At 38.2% G+C, this 19,730-nt stretch overlaps 2 protein-coding genes across 6 annotated transcripts; one reads left to right on the top strand and one right to left on the bottom strand.

The window, feature by feature from the left end:
* Positions 1 to 926: 926 nt before the first annotated feature.
* znf384b (zinc finger protein 384 b) lies at positions 927 to 9,600 on the bottom strand. Of its 3 annotated transcripts, XM_056762152.1 has the most exons (11): positions 9,461 to 9,600; positions 8,115 to 8,170; positions 7,769 to 7,979; positions 7,572 to 7,661; positions 5,599 to 5,738; positions 5,284 to 5,357; positions 4,519 to 4,743; positions 2,808 to 2,975; positions 2,447 to 2,525; positions 2,152 to 2,310; positions 927 to 2,033 (listed from the first exon to the last, which is right to left on the bottom strand). In XM_056762152.1, exons 2-11 carry the CDS (start codon positions 8,163 to 8,165, stop codon positions 1,713 to 1,715), a joined length of 1,518 nt encoding a protein of 505 aa, XP_056618130.1. In that variant the 5' UTR covers positions 8,166 to 8,170; positions 9,461 to 9,600; the 3' UTR covers positions 927 to 1,712. The 3 variants fall into 3 exon arrangements, with proteins under 3 accessions (XP_056618130.1, XP_056618132.1, XP_056618131.1); XM_056762154.1 differs by lacking the exon at positions 4,519 to 4,743; XM_056762153.1 differs by lacking the exon at positions 7,572 to 7,661.
* Positions 9,545 to 19,522, top strand: si:ch211-154o6.3 (uncharacterized protein LOC563854 homolog). Of its 3 annotated transcripts, none has more exons than XM_056762151.1 (13): positions 9,545 to 9,675; positions 10,655 to 10,770; positions 11,085 to 11,239; positions 11,443 to 11,566; positions 12,465 to 12,586; positions 12,930 to 13,016; positions 14,222 to 14,311; positions 14,442 to 14,530; positions 15,088 to 15,316; positions 16,615 to 16,737; positions 16,844 to 17,009; positions 18,459 to 18,544; positions 19,202 to 19,522. In XM_056762151.1, the coding sequence occupies exons 2-13, from the start codon at positions 10,757 to 10,759 to the stop codon at positions 19,285 to 19,287; spliced, it is 1,371 nt and encodes a 456-aa protein (XP_056618129.1). In that variant the 5' UTR covers positions 9,545 to 9,675; positions 10,655 to 10,756; the 3' UTR covers positions 19,288 to 19,522. The 3 variants fall into 3 exon arrangements, with proteins under 3 accessions (XP_056618129.1, XP_056618128.1, XP_056618127.1); XM_056762149.1 differs by lacking the exon at positions 9,545 to 9,675 and adding an exon at positions 9,697 to 10,331; XM_056762150.1 differs by lacking the exons at positions 9,545 to 9,675; positions 18,459 to 18,544; positions 19,202 to 19,522 and adding exons at positions 9,694 to 10,331; positions 17,142 to 18,451.
* The last annotated feature ends 208 nt before the right edge of the window (positions 19,523 to 19,730 follow it).

The following is a 19,730-nucleotide window of genomic DNA, read 5'->3' as shown; positions in this document are numbered from 1 at the left end:
CGATTGAATATTATTTGAGAGCTAATTGTATGTTGGCATGATGTGGTTTATTTTCTATATTTCTTTGTTCAATTCAATTCGGATATATAAATTCATAGATGTCAGATACCGTTCCCCCTGTGCTAGCAAAATTATCAGCTATCAGATACCGTTCCCCTGCAACAGTTTGAAGCATTTAGCATTGATGGGATTCAAGTTCAAACAGCCACACCCAATAGTCCAGCTGGTCTAGGGGTTAGTGCTTTGGGTTTGGGATGTGCAGGTCATTAGTTTGAGGCCTTCTTTCTTTTCTCACTGAACACTGGGGAACCTAATCTGACAGCAACATTCTCAGTGGTCAGAGGAGGTTCTACTGCTTTGATTGAAAAATGATGTGCTTTAAGGCTGAAACTCTTAGAACATACTTCTTGTAGTTTTGAAAGTCAGCAGTTTAAATCTGAGACAAGCCTGAACTTTTTATATCATGGAACACAGGGGGGAGGTTATCTGACGGCAACATTTTCACCTTCAAACTGAAGGTCTGGGAACTTTGGCCTTCTTTGGTCAAGGCCGGCCAAAGAGGCCATTTTAATGATAGATAAACTGAACTATGGGGTGAACTATTACTTTAAAGTTCTCAATGAGAGTCGTTGCCAAGTTCTACCTTAAAAATGATATTTTTATTGGGGTTGCCTGTGTTGGAAGAGTCCGGGTGGGGGGTTACATGTCTAAAAACTATGTTGTGTGGGTGAGAATATTGGACATAAATAAAACATTTTTGAAAACAGATGTTGGAATGTTGCCTTTGTCTGGATGGAAAGTATTTCATTCACACGAAATAATTCACTCTATTTTCCATATTGTGTTATTTGGATGGCAGGCAAAGTATAAGCTGTTGATGAACATGCATGTACTGTACGTTTAAGATAAAATAAAAGCCAGACAGCTACAGGCACAACAAAATCATACTTTTTATTTTTTATATTTTGTTTCAAAAGGATTATTTCACACTAAGCTGTTTTTGTTTTGTTTGTTTGACTTTGGGTGTATTTTCACAGTTGTCACTCTGATAAATATACTAATAACAAAGTAATAGCAGAGCATTACATGTCAACCGTGGATGTGGATAGTAAACAGTAACCTATTAAGCACGAACCATCTGATTCATACTTGCAACCAACATGAGTTGACACATATATTTTTTGTCCTATTCCTTTATATGTTTACTCACACACAGACAATACACATGACAATCATATTCACATATTTTTTCTGTTTTACACAAATGCCTGCAAATTCCCTTTTAATATAAAAAAGTTAACAATTCCATCTATAATGTGCAAGTCAGACACTAAATATTTTCATTCTCGTTTTTAGTTACAATAATGTTGATGGTGCAGTGATCCTACAAACCTCTACAGATGACCAAACAAATGGAATAAACCAAAGGCTTGATACCGACTTAAGATATGAACTGTGTATCCAATGAAGCAGCCACAGTCTTAAAGGAAGCTTTTGCGCGGAAGTTCAGGATTACAGTAAATAATTGTTTGAAAAATTCTAGGCAAGAAAAAAAATACAAAAGTCTTCGTCCTTTGCGATTTCTTCACTTCCATTGAACTCCCATCCATAATTTGCATCTTCATACAATTAGGAAGGGATTGTGTAAAAAAGGACATATGTTCACAGCCACAGCTTTTTTTAAAGTTTCATCCCTTGCTCCATGGGATTTCTCATGAGTTCAGATGTTCCACCTGTATAGCCGACGCCTCCACAGTGATGCAGAGGTCTTTGTGAGGCGAGATATCAGACACACTGACAGTTTTATATTGAACATCTGAAGAAGTCACCAATTTGTATGGGTTGAGGTCAAACACGAATGGTACACCAGTCGTCAGGCCAAAGCTGTCGCTCCTTTCAGCTTGGCTTTGCTTGTCTTCGTCTGAATCTCCTCCACCAGTGCGTCCGGGGCTGTGACTTGGTTGGGTCGACCCAAGCGGAGATTGAACCAGATCGGGGGCGTGTTTGTGCAAGTGTTTCATCAAATATGTCTCCTATACAAGAAGACAAAGATAGATACACATTCAGTACAGATTATTTTAAGATTAACAGTATATCAGGAATGCTGCTGTATTTTTAATGAAGTGTGAGATTGGGTGAAAATGGCTGTACCGAGGTATAAGTGCGATTGCATAGACCACAGGAGTAGAGCTTGGCATGCTTAACCGTGTGAGTGGACAGATGTACTTCCAGGCTGGCTGCATCTACATAACCACGGTTACAGTGGTGACACTTGTACGGTTTGTCTTTGTTGTGCTGACGTCGATGAGACTGCAAATGATTGAGAGAAATAAACATTTAACAAGCCATGAATTAATAGGCCTCATGACAGAGCCAAGTAAGAGAAATAGTTAACAGAGTTGTGTTTACAAAGGAGATAAATATCAGAATGACAGATTCTTCTCACTTGAAGGTTGGAGAGCTGAGTGAAAGACTTCTCACAGCCTGGGTGAGTACATTTGTATGGCCTGTCTCCTGTGTGGATCCTAAACAGCGACAAATGTCAAGCGGTTAACGGAAAACTTATAGACAGTTCACCAAGGAAAAACCCCCAATGTCCTAGCTGCTCTTTAACGTAAAATGTAAAGTGGAAAAGCTTGGACACTTGGTTATGAATATCTTTTTGTGTTCATGTGATTTTGCAAGACATGAAAATATATTGACAAAAAATATATTTGGGGGAAAAACTGTCAAACAAACCTGTTTGATTAGAACACGGTCTAACAAGATGCCATTAAAGAATTATATAGGCATGTCCTGTATGTTACCTGTGGTGTTGTTGTAAGTGACTTAGTTGTCTGAAGCTCTTCTGGCAGAAGGAACACCCATACGGTTTCGCACCTGTGTGTATTCGTACATGCTGGGCAAGATAACTTGTGTTGGCAAATGATTTCGTGCAATGAGGACACTTATGAGGTTTGGTTTCTGTGTGGTTTCTGTAAGGAGACAGAAAAAGAAAAAACAATTCAAGACAAACATGGTTGCTCATGAGCCGATTTAATAAAAAAAAAACTCATGATTCATTTATAAAAAACACACAAATCTTAGTCATAAAAATATTAATTTTTTCCTTTTCACACACTCTTCTGGCCTTTCTTAGGTGGCCCCTATGAGTACCGCCCACACTCAAAAGGGTGTGGTGTAATGTTGTGGTACAATTCAGCCGCATGCATCGAAGGTTCCGGATGTGTTTGAGTGAGGTCACAGAAAGGGAAGATCAATCTCTCAAAAGACATTTGCACTTAATCCACCCAGGCACCATGCAGCTGCACTTCCCATTACCATGTCCAACTGAGTTCAAGAGTGGACAAAACCTTTATGTGACCTCAATTTCAAGAAAGCAGAAGCACATAAAACTTCTGTACAGTTATGGGACAATGATGTAGAGTCAAAGGAACCTGCACATGCAATGACAGCAGCAATTTTGCTTAACTCTCAAGTGAATTGGGGAGTGTGTATGTGCATGCATGTAAAGTTTGAGTATTCTGGTGGAATAAAAAAATGTGCAGAAGAGCAATGAATAACAAAAACATAACTAGACAAAGGGGCTAAATCTTAAATTATACGTCATCCTTTCTGTCAGAAAATCCTGACAACCTTTCATGACAATCTTCCGAATTCTCTGCAATTACTCATCCAGTATAACAGCGAAAGACCTATTTCAGATGCACCGTCTGTAACGCTCTCAGCTATAACTACCTTCGAAATTATACACACTGTGGTATATAATTACACAGTCCATTATACATTAAGTTACAGATAAGCAAACCATTCACAGAATGTGTTTCTATAGCAACAAGCAGAAGAGGTCGTCAAAGTATCCAACATGACCATCAAAACCATGGGTGGAATACAAACATGACATGTTTTTGGACTCACACACTTCTACTCGGAACACCATGAAACAAAACACTGGATGCTGAGGTCTCGAAAAAGCAAGTTTGTCTCCCAGACTTTCTAACAAGACGAACTACAATTACACTCTGAAATGAGCTTCAACAGTACTTTATGAAACGTATAGACATAGTTCACCCAAAAATAAAAATCTTGACATAACTTATTCTCCCTCAAGTCACTCAAAACATGAACTGTATATGACTCTCTAATGTAAAACAAAAAAGAAGATATTTTGAGAAATGGCTCAGTGGTTTTGTTTCCACACAACGGAGGACAATGGGAGCCAATGTTAGTGTTTTGTTATGTTTTTTAGTATGTTCTATAGCAGAAAGTAATACAGACTAAAAACTATCCCTTTAAGTACGAGTACAAAAATTGTGCAGATGGAACACATGTCCTGTCTGTAAACCTCCCTGAGTTTCCTCAGTCATTTCCATGCTCAATGCTTTGACACAAACCAGCCTGCGCACATACACTGCAATGCTCCTGCGCTATGCAAAAAGTCCACCACATACACTCTCCATCACCCGCCAGCTTTGCCACAGACACCCACACACACACTAGAAGTGCGTTTCGGAGTACCGTGTGTGCTGCTGTAAGTGACTGAGCTGTCTGAAAGCCTTCTGGCAGTAGGAGCAGGTGTAGGGCTTGGCACCGCTGTGGATGCGGATGTGCTGGGTCAGGTAGCTGGTGTTAGCGAAGGATTTGGAGCAGTGCGGACACTGGTGAGCTTTCACCTCCGTGTGCGACTTGGAGTGCAGCTGCATGTCTGACTTACTGCAAAACGTCAAACCACAAATCCGGCACCTACAGACAGAAAAACACACACGCACAGACGAAGGTATGAAAGGAGGAGAAGGAGAACATGGGCGAAGATAAAGTGCAGATGTCAAATGGGATAAAGTATGAAGTTACAAGCAAGAAGCATCAATAGCAATAACTGAAATGAGAAGAAAAAAAAAATGAGGAAAAGGCCAGAATTACAAGTGCAGATGGGCAATAAAGTAGTAAGGAAAGGGAAAAAAGTGAGAGAGAGAGAGAGAGAGAGAAAGAAGTGACAGCACATTTGTGTGAGTGGGAATGTGTGTAGCTGAGGAAAGCAGTAGTTGCACATGCTGCCGAGCAGGACAACACAATTTCTACTCAAACACAGCAAATAAACAAAACACACTTGTGGCGAAGCCTTGGAAGCCGGCGAGTGTGTGTGTCAACCAGAAGGACCGTGTGTTGCTGCAGTATGAAAATGGTGTTGCTTAGGAATCTCTGATTCTGTCTTTGCCTTTCTGTTAGATTGTAGGAAACACACCGTTTGCATGCTGAGCCATGAACTCCATGAAAAACCCCTACCTGTATGTTTTTCCGGCCTCCTTCCCAACATGCCCTTGTTCTGGATAGAGACTGTAGAGGTTGGCAGAATGATGCTGGGATGAAAAAAGAACTCAGTCAAGCATCTGTATATACAGCTGTGACCATTTGTAATTGTATAATATTCAATTTTTACTTATATACTATCTGTGTATTGTATTGAACTGTAATGCTCTGCTGTTGTTGTTTCTGTGTACTGGAAGCTCCTCCTGTCACAAAAACAAATTCCTAGCATGTGCAAACATACTTGGTAACAAAGTGCTTACTGACTTCTGACCTTAGGATTTCGTTGCATACCTGTCCTGCAAGGCCTAAAATCAGTGGATCTGCCCCAGACGTCGAGCCAACCAACGATAGTGTGGATTTTTTCTTTCTGCCCCTTTTCCCTGTTATGGGTATGACAACCGGTGAGCAGGCCACGGATTCATTTTTCTTGTCTGGTGGAGTCATGAAAGGTAAAATACTTTCATTATCTGAGTCAAGATTGATGTAGCAATAAAAATATATCTGGCAGCATCTCAGGCAAATTAGTACACTTTACGACAAAATGACACACATACTATGAAAACTTAAAGGCTTCTTTATTGCAATGTTCTAATGTAACACAAATCATCAAAATCTGAATTAAAAGTTAATTAGAATTTGAATTATCGGCGAAGAAATCAGAGTGAAAAGTTACATGAGAAAGACTCCCACAAACCCAATACATCCCAGATTTTCCAAAGCGTCCATTTGAACCCCACATTAAAACATTTGACCCTGCCTCTGTTCTTTACATGATGTAGAAAAATCACAAACAAAAAATGTATCTAAATAAGATGATGATCCGGATTGTAGATTATATCATTTGTCATTTGATTTTGCAAAAATAAATTTTGGGATCAGGAAAGGGATAGAACCGACTGGATGAATGTTTAATATAACGTATGTGCACCTTTTAATCCTATTGACATATTCTCTCAATACTACAAACCCTGTTATTATTCATCCTAGAGATCTTTGGGTTAGAATACATAAAATATTCAAATTATCTCACTATTTACAAGAATATTCTTCATTATGGGATAATCCGGCAATTCAAACAGGTAAAAAAGGATTAATTGGAAGTACTGGCACCAGCAAGGTATAAGTAAAATTGGAGATTTGTATGAGAAAGGTGTGTTAAGGTTTTATGAAAATTTTACGAAGAGTTACAACCTAGTAGGAAAAGAAACGTAATAGTATATGGTCTGCAGTTAGCCCCATGGAGGACAGTTCTATCCTAAAATATAAAAAAAAAAGAATCTCATAAATCTTCATACTTATATCAAATGGTAAACTCCTTTAGGAGTAATGATTTGGGAAATGTAAGGACCATTTGGCAGAGAGACATTAAGGAAGAAATTGACCCAGAAAATTTCAATCAAACTAGGGAGTTGTGAAAAATACATAAAAGAAGCAAGGTGGAAACTCACTCAATATAAGTTAATTCACAGAATATTATCACACTCCGGTAAGTGTAGGATGAAACGGATATGTGCTGGAATTGCCAGTTGGAAGCTGATACCTTTCTACATTGTATCTGCAAAAGTAACCTAGTTAAACCATTTTGGAAATGAGTTGTAGATGTCGTAAGTTGCTGGTATGGCTCCACAATACCTCTAATGCCCCAACTCTGTTTACTGGGTGACAAATCCCAATTACCAAATGTTTCTGAATTTGTATTTTCTGAGACATCGAAAACCCCAGAAATAAAAGAATGGATGAGTGCAAAAATTGAAAGTGCTTCTTATGAATATATGCTTAACAGAGTAAATGGTGTTAAAGAAGATGGGTTGAGTCCATGGGCAGAGTTTTGGACATTTACATCTATGTATTTGGCAGACGCTTTTATAAAAAGTGACTTCCATTGCATTACAGTATACATTTGTTTCTAAGTATGTTGAATCCCTGGGATTGTACCCATGACCTTGGCGTTGCTAACGCCATGCTCTTACCACTGAGCCACAGTAAAGCTATTACATTAGAAATTCAGAATTAGATTAATATTTTGTGATATGTCTGGTACTGTTCTTTCTTTATTACCCAGACTGTATCTATTGAAACCTGTCAATCTGTGACCCCAAATTATTCCCAGTATTGTGATACTGTATTCTGTAACCCACTCACCTTCCCAAAAAAGCAATAAAAAACTTGAATTATAGACAAAGATTGAACTTGGTTTTCACAGGCAGGATCCCATATTTTCTAATGTTATAACATTAATCAGTCTAGATTTAGATGTGCATTACCTGTTTGTACTGTTATCATAGTGGTGGATGGATGTCCAGGAATAAGGGACTGGGCAGAGGACACCGGAGACACAAAAGTTACCAAACCCGCTAGACAGAGTGAGAAAGTAAAAGTAGAAAGTGAAGAAGAGTCTCAGCAGTGTTAAAGAATGAGAAACCAAGAACCGGAGAGTTTGTGCCATTCACACATACAGTACCTGCTGTCATGATGCCTGTGTGGGTCGATGGTACCGGCACTACCGTGATACTGTGTGAGGAATGGGATGGTTGCATCTGCTCCTGTTTTAGTGTTCTTACACCCCCAGCAACCCCAGTCGCTGGGTTGTGGGCGGGGCTATGCGAGTAGGTGGGGCTTTTATCCTGACCCAACTGCTCCTTTACCTTATTGAGAAATATAGCATTCTCAATCTAAAAAGGTAAACACAGAAATGGATTATCCCAGTGAGAACAATGAAAGGTTTAACATGTGATCATGTATTTTATAAGCAGCTCTAAAGTGGCATTTTAAAGGTATTTTGTTGATTTGCTCACTGTTTTGCTCACCTGACCCTGCACAGGAGACCAGAAGTATGAGGAATTAAAATGGTCTTCCATCACCCCTGAACAACACACAAAAACTTCTGATAAGACAAAAACACTATGCACACATTGCAACCTTTGACATTTTGAAGTGATGGGGCAAGAGGATAAGGATAGCAATGACTTGTTGGTGGGATGTGAGAAGTCTGCTGGTGCATGTTATTATACGAACGAATGTGCATATTATATGACAGACACAGTAAGAAAAACAACAAAAGTATCAAAAATATATTCAGTGTATTCTAATAATACACAAACGCCCCGTTTCACAGAAAAGGTTTAAGGCTAGTCCCAGACTTGTGACCTGTCTTAACTGAATATAACTTGCCCAGAAATATCTTAAATTTCAGTGCCATTGTTTTGTCTCAAGATGCACACCAGTAACGTATTCTTCTTAGGCATTTTTTTAAAAGCGACAGAAATATCTTAATTCAACTAAGGAATAGTCCTGGCTTAAAATAAGACTGAGCCTGTGAAACCGGGCCTATAGGTCAATAATAATACATATTATTAAATATATCAACTACTATCTTGACCTATTACAACAAAAATGTAAAAATTTGATCTAGATATATAACAAATGGTGAAAACTTTCCTTTGGCTCTGTGGTTAGAGCATGGTGCTAGCAACGCCAAGGTCATGGGTTCGATGCCAGGGGATTGCACATAGTCAGAAACAAAAGTATAGTACAATGCAATATAAGTCGCTTTGGATAAAAGCGTCTGCCAAATGCATAATTGTTAAAACATATTTATTCTGGTTAAATTATCTAACGGTATCCATAACGGGTGTAATATAATCCACAGCACAGAAACAATTTCAATCGTGACTGAACTGAACTCAGGTTATTGTTATGGCGCTTAACGTTAAATACAGTAACTCCTGTCCCTGTGTTTCATTTATCATTTTATTGCAGAGAATGTGCTGAGCTTTGCTCATAGCCAGAGTCGGTGGTTTGACCATATAATAAAGCGCTCAAATATTTAAAAGCATATATCCAATTATATCCATTTTAAATGGTTGAATATTATAGACAGGATGGGTCAAATCCTGAATAACGAAGGCGGACCTGCAGCCCACTGCATGACGTGACCCGGGCACTCACTCTGTTGATCACTTCTGGTGAATTGAAAAGGAAAGGCGAAAAAAATAGACAAAAAAACAAAACAAGTGATGGGGAAAACGTCGACGTTGGGATCGAGGCGGTTTCACACACAGACTTCCGGCACGAGTGTCGGCGATCGGGGGACAGCAGCTCACATCAACAGCCAACAAAACAAGCTTTAAAGTGAAAAATAAAGACCGATTACCAGCTCTTAAGACTTTTGCTTCGCCCGCCGGGGATTTCCTACTATCGGGATAGTTTGCGAAGTTTTTCCTAAACCAACCGATTGGAGAAATCAAATAATTTGTTCCTTCCTTCAATGTTTTTTTTTTCTTCTATTTTTTCTTTTCTTACGGAGTTGGCCGAACTGTCTGCACGGCACTTCCTAGAGCCACCGTTTCGTGACGTCATTTCCGTCAAGTAAGGTCAAAGCGTCCCCAAGAAAAACAGCGACGTTGAAGCCCTTTTGCAATTTGTTATGTATTTGTAGATACTAAATATATAACTATTGGATTTCACAAGAACCACTGACGGAATGTATATAACCTATTTATTTTTTATATTTAATGTGGGTCTGATTAATATATTGGTATATGAGTCAGCATCGATGCTCTGCTCAATGCATTGATGCGATATGTCATTTTAATGAAACGCAATATTACAGTGTGATTTATGCACACGGCAGGTAGATTGTACAAGAATAAATACATAATCGTAAGAATCTTCCTTATCCACACGATGTCGCCAGAGATATTTTGACATATTTCCTTCATATGAGGTCATTGTTCAAATGTTGATTTCCGGCTGATGAGGTCTGAGTACACGTCTACATACATGCAGTTACCAGTTTAGCTTAGTCTGGCAGCGCAGCAACCAGAAATCCACTTCGATACATTTTAACCTAAAATTGGATTAAGGGAATCAAATTATCGCGAACTCCAGTTTGAATTACATAGGTCTTGGGTTTTTGTTTAAACTGCAATCAGATGGGGGAGGTGAGGAAGCTCCAAAAGAAGTTAAGGCAAATTGAGAACTTGGAGATCAAAGTTTCTCTCACTCCAGAAGAAAAAATAAAGGTACAGAATTACGATAGTATTCTCTCTCTTTTTTATGCCCATTGGACAAATCCCAAATATCGAGGGCTGATAAAGCTCTTTAGAGTACAAGCCTGTTTGTATCACTCTTCAGAGCTTGGTTTATATAAACATTTGTATTGTTGCCCAACACCTAATGATCACAATTCTTCAGTGGTAATTCAGTTATAGGAAGTGCATCATTGCATGGCTGACTAATGTATTTTGCTAACCATCATTCTGATATTGTCTTTTATGATTTGGATTTTATTATACCAAACAATGAAGTATCACTACATGAAATCTCCTCCTCTCGCTCTCTGTAGGTCTCGAAGAAGGCGGAGCTTCGCTCCAGATTGGCTGAGGTTCTGCTGCAGCTTTCTGGCCCCCAGCAAACTGAAGGCATTGTGGGAAAAGAGGAGGATAAAATGAAAAGACAAGTGTAAGAATGAGCATCTAGGTAGGGAGGGAGCCAGGCACAGGGTTTAACTGTAGCTTTCTGCCTGCGGCTTTTCTTCCACTAGTCTTAGTCCTTTTGTGTCTTGCCAGTATTGATTCATCATGTTTCTTTAAAAAGTTCATTCTTAAACTCACACAACCACGCTTTCTTTCTCACAGATTATTGTTTAATACTTACCTGTAACGACAGTGCTATAAATAAGACAAGTGTGTGATTCACGCCTGTAGGCTGTGAATTATACGCAGGTTTTTGCACTTGGGGTTTTTTGGTTGATGTGTTTATTTTTTATGTGATAGGGAGGAGGTAACAGAGCAACATGTCGCTCAACGTCCTCCACTAAAGATAGCACGAGAGAAGAGACGAACGAATGAAGAAAAGGATGGAGGTAAAACAGATGGCGCAGAGGAAACACATGCTCCTCCAGTCGGTCCCAGTGAAGAAGAACAAGAAGGTCAAATTAGTGCACTAATCACAAACACAATTACGGTTATTTACACAGATGTTGATGACAAGCCTGCGTGTTTCTCACAGGAGACGCTGCTTTTGTGAGCATATAACAGATGGTTAATGTATCTCTTTTCACCGGAGAGAAAAAAACTCCTCGTTTGATCATTTATTTTAAATAAAATATGTTTGTTTTTTCATGTGTCACAGATGCTGAGTTCAGATCTCTCAGCCAAACTTGGGAAAAAGCCAAGTTTCGTCTTCGATTTCTAGAGGGTCATAGTGATATCATCACATGTGTGCTCTCTGTTGACAACCTTGTAATTTCAGGCAGGTATTGGAAAGAATTGAAATGTACTCTTTACAATATATAGTGCATTTTGCTGTATTAGAGGATGTAATTCAGTTTATGAAATATGTTGTGAATTTTTTTAATGAATTTTCCAGAAAAAGATCAAATCTATTGCCCCCACCTTCTTAAAGAGGTGATTTTTGGCTATTATACTAATTTAGCGGTGTCCCACATTTTTCGCACAAAATAAGATACTTTTATCACAGACTTTAAATTAATGTTTGGTGCTAAATAAGATGGTCTAATAGCTTAATTTAAGCTAAAACAAGTAAAAGGCAACCCTGTAATCTTCCTGTTCTAGAGTTCTTTAGGATTTAGTTAGTAAATAATGTATGTTTCTTTTTTTAATTAGGTTTATATATTTATATTAATATATATAAAATCTGTTTTTTATGTGAAGCGTTATTAAAAAAAATTCCACATGGTTTTAAATTGAATTAATTATTTACCAATTTTACCAGGTTGCAGCAAACCCAACATAAATGATTTAACCTTGTAACAATTTTTTTTAATAACGTTTAACATAAAAATTACAATTTAAAATGTATATATATATATATATATATATATATATATATTGATAAAAACAAAAAAACTAAAGTAAAAACGAAATGTATGATTTAACTTGACCCGATAAGGTTGACAGTCAACAGTTTCTGAAGGTTAAGCACCTCCTTTCATGAACCATTTGTCAAAAAATAAATAAGTAAAATTTTCAGGCCCTATTTCGCACCTAATTTGTGGAAAGCGACAGAAAAGTAAACAATTTACGACACTAACTGACTGTGAAATTGTTGATGTATCCCGTAACGCTTTTCGTCAATTCTCTCTCCTTTTTTATCTTTTCTTTCTTTTCTCCTCCTTATTCTACCAATTTAAGTCGTGATACGACGGTTAAAGTGTGGCATGTTCCCACGGCAACAGAACAGCGCAATTTGGGAGGTCACAGCGGTGGAGTCACCTGTCTCAATGCACCACCTCCAGAGTACTGCAGGAGATTGGGTATGCACACACACATACACCCCCTCTCTGTCTGTCTCTCAAGGCCCCTAAGTGCTGGAAAGTAGAGAATAATTGATCCTGTTGATGGGGACAGCCGGTAGATACAGATGTACCCACAACTCCTCACTCATCTTTTATACACACTCCTCTCCCACGTCTTTTGTTCTGTGTACCGATTCCCTCCTTCCCATCTGTCCCTTTTGCTCTCCATCACTCCCTGTCTTGCTGTCATTGACAGTGCATTTGTTTCTTATGCTTTTTGTCCTTCATTTTTCCCATGTCCTTCAATCACTCTTTTCTTTTTCAGTCCATTTTTTTATTGTCTTGCTCTCTTTTCATGCAGCACATGAAATCGACTTGCCTGACAAGGAAAGATTTGTTTTAAGTGGTTCCATGGACTGTTGTGTGAAAATATGGGCTCTGAGTTCAGGTGAGTCAAATGCATACACAAACTTTGTGGCCTCAGCAAACATAGAGCCCTCAAATTTCTATTGCTATGGGGTAAAAAACCCATTATCTTAAAGGGATAGTTCATCCACAAATAAAAATTCTGTCATCATTTACTCGCGCTCATATCTTTTCATACCTGTATTACTTTGTTCTGATGAACACATTTGGAGGAATTTAATTTAATTTTAATTTTCAGTTCCGGGACATCATTGACTACCATGGTAGGAAGAATAAAAAAGTAGTCAAATGTGCCTGAGAATCTTTTTTAGTTTTTTTTATTGCTCAAAATATCTCATTAGGTGCTTAGCAAAACAAAAAAATACAATATTTTTATTCCTACTATGGTAGTGGATTATGTCCCAGAACTGAAAATTGCTAACATTCTTCCAAATATCTTTCTCTTTGTTCATTGGAACAAATACATTTATACAGGTTTGAAACAACCTGAGGGTAAGTAAATTATTACAGATTTTTCATTTGTGGATGAACTATCACTTTAACTTTGCAAGCACAGATGGCAATACAATGATTCATATTGTAAGCATGACAATACAAAGTTTTATACAACAATAATTTTTTTGATATTGCAAAACCACTTGGACTGTCGTAGCATTTTTATTGACAGGTAAACCGTTATATGTAGGAAACGGAATGATTTAAGTATGGTTTGTTTGACCTCGTATGTTTCCTATAAAGAAATGGATGGAAAGATATTGATGGAATGGAGCCACTGTGGAAAATGTTTTTAAGCCCTTTTATTTGAGTTTTTATTTATTTCTCAAAGTTTATTTTTGATACTTGTAAAAAGGTACATTCAAAATAATACAAATATTTCAAAATTGCATATTTAAACATTTGTGCAATATAGAGTTAAATAAGCTCCCAAAAAACCTCCTAATCTAATAAATGTAGCAATTCATGATGATATAGGAAAACCTTCTTTAAACTGTATTGTAACACTTGTTGAATTGCAACAATAGTTATTGCAAAATGATTAGAATATTATTAGTAATAGAAGTGTTGCAGGCTGGAGAGTGTGCTGTAGATGTCCTGCTGTGACAGTCGCAGTGTGTTAAATGACTCGGTCAATTCACTATGTGAATCTGAAGAAAGAGAGAGTACACACTGTTTTGATTCTGACTGCTGATGTGCTTGGTGTTTATGTCTGTTATGTGTTTCTTGCAGGTCAGTGTGTTAAGTCCATTTACACATTCAATGCGGTTACATGTCTCTGCTTCATTCCCGAAAGACAAGGCTTCATTGTCACTGGTTCAGGTAGGCAGATGCTCACACAACACAACATGTCTGTGTGTGTGCATGTGTGTTTTGTTGTGTTGACCATGGCTTGCATCAGTCAGGAGATATCAGATGTGTTTGAGGCTCAGATTTATCGATCTCGCTCTAGATGCTGGGAAGCTGCAGGTGTGGAGCTGGAGCTCACAGGAGAGCTGTCAATCAGTGAACGCACACCTGGACTCAGTCACCACACTCCAGGTGGGCGAGCGCCATGGCAACAGAACTACCCTGGCATCTGGAACTTTTTCAGTCTGCCCTTTAGATCAGCATATGTTAAGAAAAGAAGCTGAAGTGTTGCCTGAAGAGAGATCTCTTAAGAGTCCGCGTGCACTCCAGGCGATCTTTACACACGGTTCTAAAGTTCACAGAGATGCACAAGCCAGTAAAGGGCAACATATTTACTCCTGCGGTCTCAGGCTTTTTTTAGTGAGTGATTAATTGGTAAAGGACTGTGTATTGTGCTTTTAATAGTTTATGAAATTCAATTGGACCGAACAATATAAAGAAAGTCAATATATACAGACTGAAATCCCCATTGGGATCAGTGTAGTTCTTATTTAATCATATTTTTTTGTGAGAGGATAAAAAATTGTGCAATATATCATATAGTACATTGTAAGGTGAAATAAGAGGTGAAGATATGAAATAGGATATTGTAGCATCAAACAGAAGTGAATCTTGTCTCATATTTAATTCAGTTAGTTGGCACAAGTTGCCATGGAAACGCAGTGGCATTTACACTCAGTTCTTTGCAGTCCCAGGGTCCGCTGCTGTTCAGCGGCTCCGCCGAGGGACGCGTGTGTGTGTGGGGGCTGAGCAGTGAAGGGCCGGAGCCCCTCCGCAGGTTGCACCTCTGGGAGCCAGAAGTCACGGGGTGTGGTGGAGGTGATGGGCTGAATGGGAGGCTGTTTCTGAGCCCCCGCGGGGACCGGGTGTTTCTCACGTGTGGGAGGGCGAGCATACGGATCCTTAACTGGAGGACAGGTAATATATATGTGGCTGTGTCAACCACATGATTCCATGATCTGCCATCAACCAATATTTATATTATATATTAATTCAATTATATTTAATTGAGTTTATTTCTATTGCGCTTTTCACAGTTCTGCATTGAAGCAAAGCAGCTTTACATACATATAAATAGTGGAAACAGAAGTAGAGATTTATAATTATGAAAAATTATAAAACTATTAATACTTATAATATATGTACATTTTTCTCAATACGATGTAAGCACATTGATTATATATAATATAGTATATAATATAATACATTTTCATATAAGAAGATATTTCTACATCTGTAGGTTTTATGAGTAGTAATTATATAAAATCATCCTACATACTGTTAAGAACATTTTGAAAATATCACCCTGATATCTTTAATATTGACCGAGTAAGGCCATGTCATAGATAGAAATCCTAGTAAAATAATGATTGAAATCAAACTTTGATGCTTCTTGTCTCATAACTCGATTAGGAGACTTAAGCCTGGATTTCATAGACTGGGTGATATTTAATAAAATATATAGTAATTAAGTGCAAACGTTGCATTTCTAAATAACTTATGGCAAGGAAACGTTGTTCTGCTGAATCAGGGAGATGGCTTCTTATGGATTTGTTGAATTCTATAGCGCTAAATATTTCAACTCAACAGCAGACCTTCATTTGTTCTTTTACTCAGGGCTATTTAACAGATTTATTAATGGAATACATCTTGACTGAGTCTATTCGCTCAGAGCCGCTAATATCATCTGTGGTGAAATCCCAGCGGCTCAGAGAACACTGGCAGGAGAGGGTCTGTTCGCTGCAGGGCAGTGGAAGACATAAAAACATCCGGAAAATTCTCATTTTAATCCTGACTTCTCACAGGAGAGTTGTGCTGAGGGCTATTATATCAAAAAACCTGTAAACAATTACATCAGATAAATCAGTTTTACTGGTAGGAACGCACTACACGAAGTGATGTTCTAATGGAGAACGCTGAGCTTGATAATGATGCCAGTTCATCAAAACGCTTTAAAAGAAGTAATGAGCTTCATACAGACAGAAAAACATTTGTATTAACCACACAAATTACACAGCAGTGTAGTAGTTAATGACATGGCAGAAAAGGGTGCAAATGAAGACAAATTTAGTTATGATGCTCTTTGTTTACGGTTTATTTGTACAGTGTTTTCAATATGAATTAATCTTGTGTAAGCATTGTGTGTAAAATGGTTGTTCAGTTGTGTTTCACTGGAGGAATGTTGATGTGTGTTTGTTCTGTCCTATCATTCGCAGGCGTAGTGACCCGGTTAACCAATCACAGCAGCACTGCCGGTGTCACAGATTGCATCAGTCAAATTCCGGGTCTTTTGATTGGTTCTTGCTTTGACCTCGCCACTGGAGAAAGCACAATTAACTGTAAGTGAATGATGTCACAATTTTTAACACCACTTAAAGTGCAAAACCTTGAGACAGATTTAACAGTATAATCAGCCCCTCCCATCTCTCTCTCTCTTTCTTTCAGTGTTTTCAGTTCCCCAGTGCAAGTACCTGGTTTCACTCACCTCTTCAAGTCTTCCCAGAATTCTTTGTTTTGCTGCCTGGCTAACAGCGAGCGGGGACCATCGGTGGGTCACAGGTGGTCGTGACCTCATCGTATGGGAGCAGCTTCCAGGAAATTTCAAAAAGAGGTGTGTCTAACATTTTTTAAAATTTACTGTCAAGAATAATCCCTCTATTTCAAGTCCAATCCAGTTGCACTGATTTTGATTCCTATGCAATACTTTTTTCTATTAACAAAGCTAAGCTTGAATGCTTTGCAGGTTGCTTTAGACGGTGCATGAGTGCATTCTGCCAAATGCATAAATGGAAATGTGACCAACATAGCTCAGCTCCCCCATTCTGCTCATCTCTTGACCCTACATACTCTTCAATTTATTATGTATTATGTACATTACATATATATCGGTTCACTAACATGGACAGACAGACTTCTGGACCTCTATTACTTATATAAGACCCTCAGAACCTCTGCTCAAAGGTTCACTCAGTCAGAATATCAATATGTACATCTGTAATGAGATCGCAGCTGGAATGGAGTTTCTTTGGGATGTCTATTAACGAGGAGTCTACAGGAACGCTCCAGGCGCAGATAACTGACAATGAGAACTGTGGCTCGCTTCTACCGCTGGATACTGAAACAATAATGACTTTTGTGCAAAACTATTGATTTTTTGTAGTAACTACATTTCTGTATGAAAGGCAAACCCAGAGGTGGGTCCTCACAAGTGGGTCGTGACATAAAAAATTGGGTCGCAGGTCTACTGTAGTAGTGGGGCGACAGTTGGGAAAAACAATGCAAAACGCAATTAATAAAATGCAATTAACCATACAATTTATGCGTAGTTAGGGTGGCAAGATGATCAACTTTCTAAAGCCAGCAGACAGTATTTTCCATTTGTCTGTTGTTTTTCAAAGTCTGTGTGTCAAACTCTACAGTATTGTGGCGCAAGTTTACTGAAACGACAAAATAAAGATGGTAAAAGAATCAATCTGGATTTGATTTAATATGGGTTCACTCCCAGCGAAGATAAACACGGTTTGTGCGGACCACAGTGTTTTTGTGCTAAGAATTTTTGACTGCTGAGATCATGAAAACAACTCAATTTAAAGATATTTTTCATATTAAGCTATTTCCAAAATCATCTTTATATTAAATGCTGTTTAGTGTGGGTTATTGTGGCATTAAGTGTTTGTTTCTAAAGACATTTTTGTTAACGTGTCCCTGTAGCTTAGGTAGGAACCATGACAGTGCTAGCAACACCAATATCAGGGGTTCTAATCCAGGATCACAAACTGATAAAACATATTTGTTTGAATCCACTGCTTGATTAAAGCATCAGTCAAATGCATGAAACAGATATGTTACAATAGAATTTAAAGTTTCTTTTAACTTGTCCCTTAATGAATGTGCTGCTTTATGGAAGAAGCCGTTTGTATGATGAAACAAGTCATTCAGAAGTCATTGTCAGCAAAGCTGCTTTGCTTTTGCTTCGGGGCGTGTTAAACATCATTCTGTCCTTGTAAACAGCCTGACCCAAGTGCCCTCTGCTAACAGATTTCTGTTGTTCTGTCTCTAGAGGCGATGTCGCAGTGAGACGAGACAGACGATTGGAATATTCTCTTTTGGATTCTGACAGGGACTCGGAGGGAGACAGAAGTGACGGTAAGAGAGAACCAAAGACAACAGTGCTAAATAATACAGTACCTGTACGAAGAAATCAAAACAGCCAATGATAGACCTGTGAGAAATTTGATTTCCCAGTGTACTACTCATGCAGTCTATGTTCCCACTGCCATGAAAACAGAAGTCTTATGGGTTTTTAAAAGGATAATTCACCCCAAAATGAAAATTCTGTCATCAGAATTTTGGGGAATGTCAATAACCAAACAGATCTCATCCCCATTTGACCCAGTCAGTAAATGGGGGATGAGATATGTTTGGTTACTGACATTCATCCAAATATCTTCGTGTTCACCAAAACAAGAAATTTATACAGGTCTGGAACCATCTGAGGGTGAGTAAATGATAACAGAATTTTCATTGTTGGATGAACTATCACTTTAAAGTTTAAATGTCCAGATCTATAGAAACATTAGTTTTGGCAGTTTCCATAGAGAATGTGTTTTTCCTGCTCTTAAATATTCCCTATGATAGAAATGGCTTCCTGTAATCTCTTAGAAATTATTTTTGGAAGTCCTCATGCAGTTCTCACAAATAAAAAAAAATGATGTCAATTCACTGTTCAAAAATTTTAGGGAACATATGCAATTCACTCCCAGTTAAAATATAAAAAAAATACCAATTTCTCTTTTTCAATAGATGATGATGAAGACTTCATGCCCCAGGGTGCACCTGAAACTGTGGAACCTGAAAGTTCTTCGTGGCTGCGTTGCGTTCTTCAGTGAGAAAAAGAGGAGGTTTAGATGACAAACAGAGAGACAATAGGAAGGTCGAAGGAGGGCTGAGAAGAAAGAGCTGTAAAGGAAGAAAAATAAGAGGAAAGGTCAAGGGACGATGATGGAGTGCACGAAATAAGACACGAGAACTCAAGTGGAACTGATTGAGCGTGCAGAAACAGAAGGAAAGAAGCAACAGACTGTTTTCTATGTAAACGTTGATTCAATAAAACGGACCACGTTATATCTGTGCGTGTGAGAGTATTTATCTTTGCTGACGTTTCCGTCTATAAATATCCATGGCGTTGTTCATCACTCTGAGGTTGCACATTAATGAGTATTGATTTCCTGTCCCTGCATCCCTAAAACAAACAAATACTTTTTCTTTACTTCAACCGGTTATCAGAATATATGTCATTTCTGTCTAGCTATTTTCATCTTTGAAATGTATT

The sequence above is a fragment of the Triplophysa dalaica genome, chromosome 12 (assembly GCF_015846415.1).
Source record: "Triplophysa dalaica isolate WHDGS20190420 chromosome 12, ASM1584641v1, whole genome shotgun sequence".
NCBI lineage: Eukaryota > Metazoa > Chordata > Actinopteri > Cypriniformes > Nemacheilidae > Triplophysa > Triplophysa dalaica.
The sequence above is the reverse complement of the archived record's forward strand: the minus strand, read 5'-3'. Positions and strand labels throughout refer to the sequence as shown.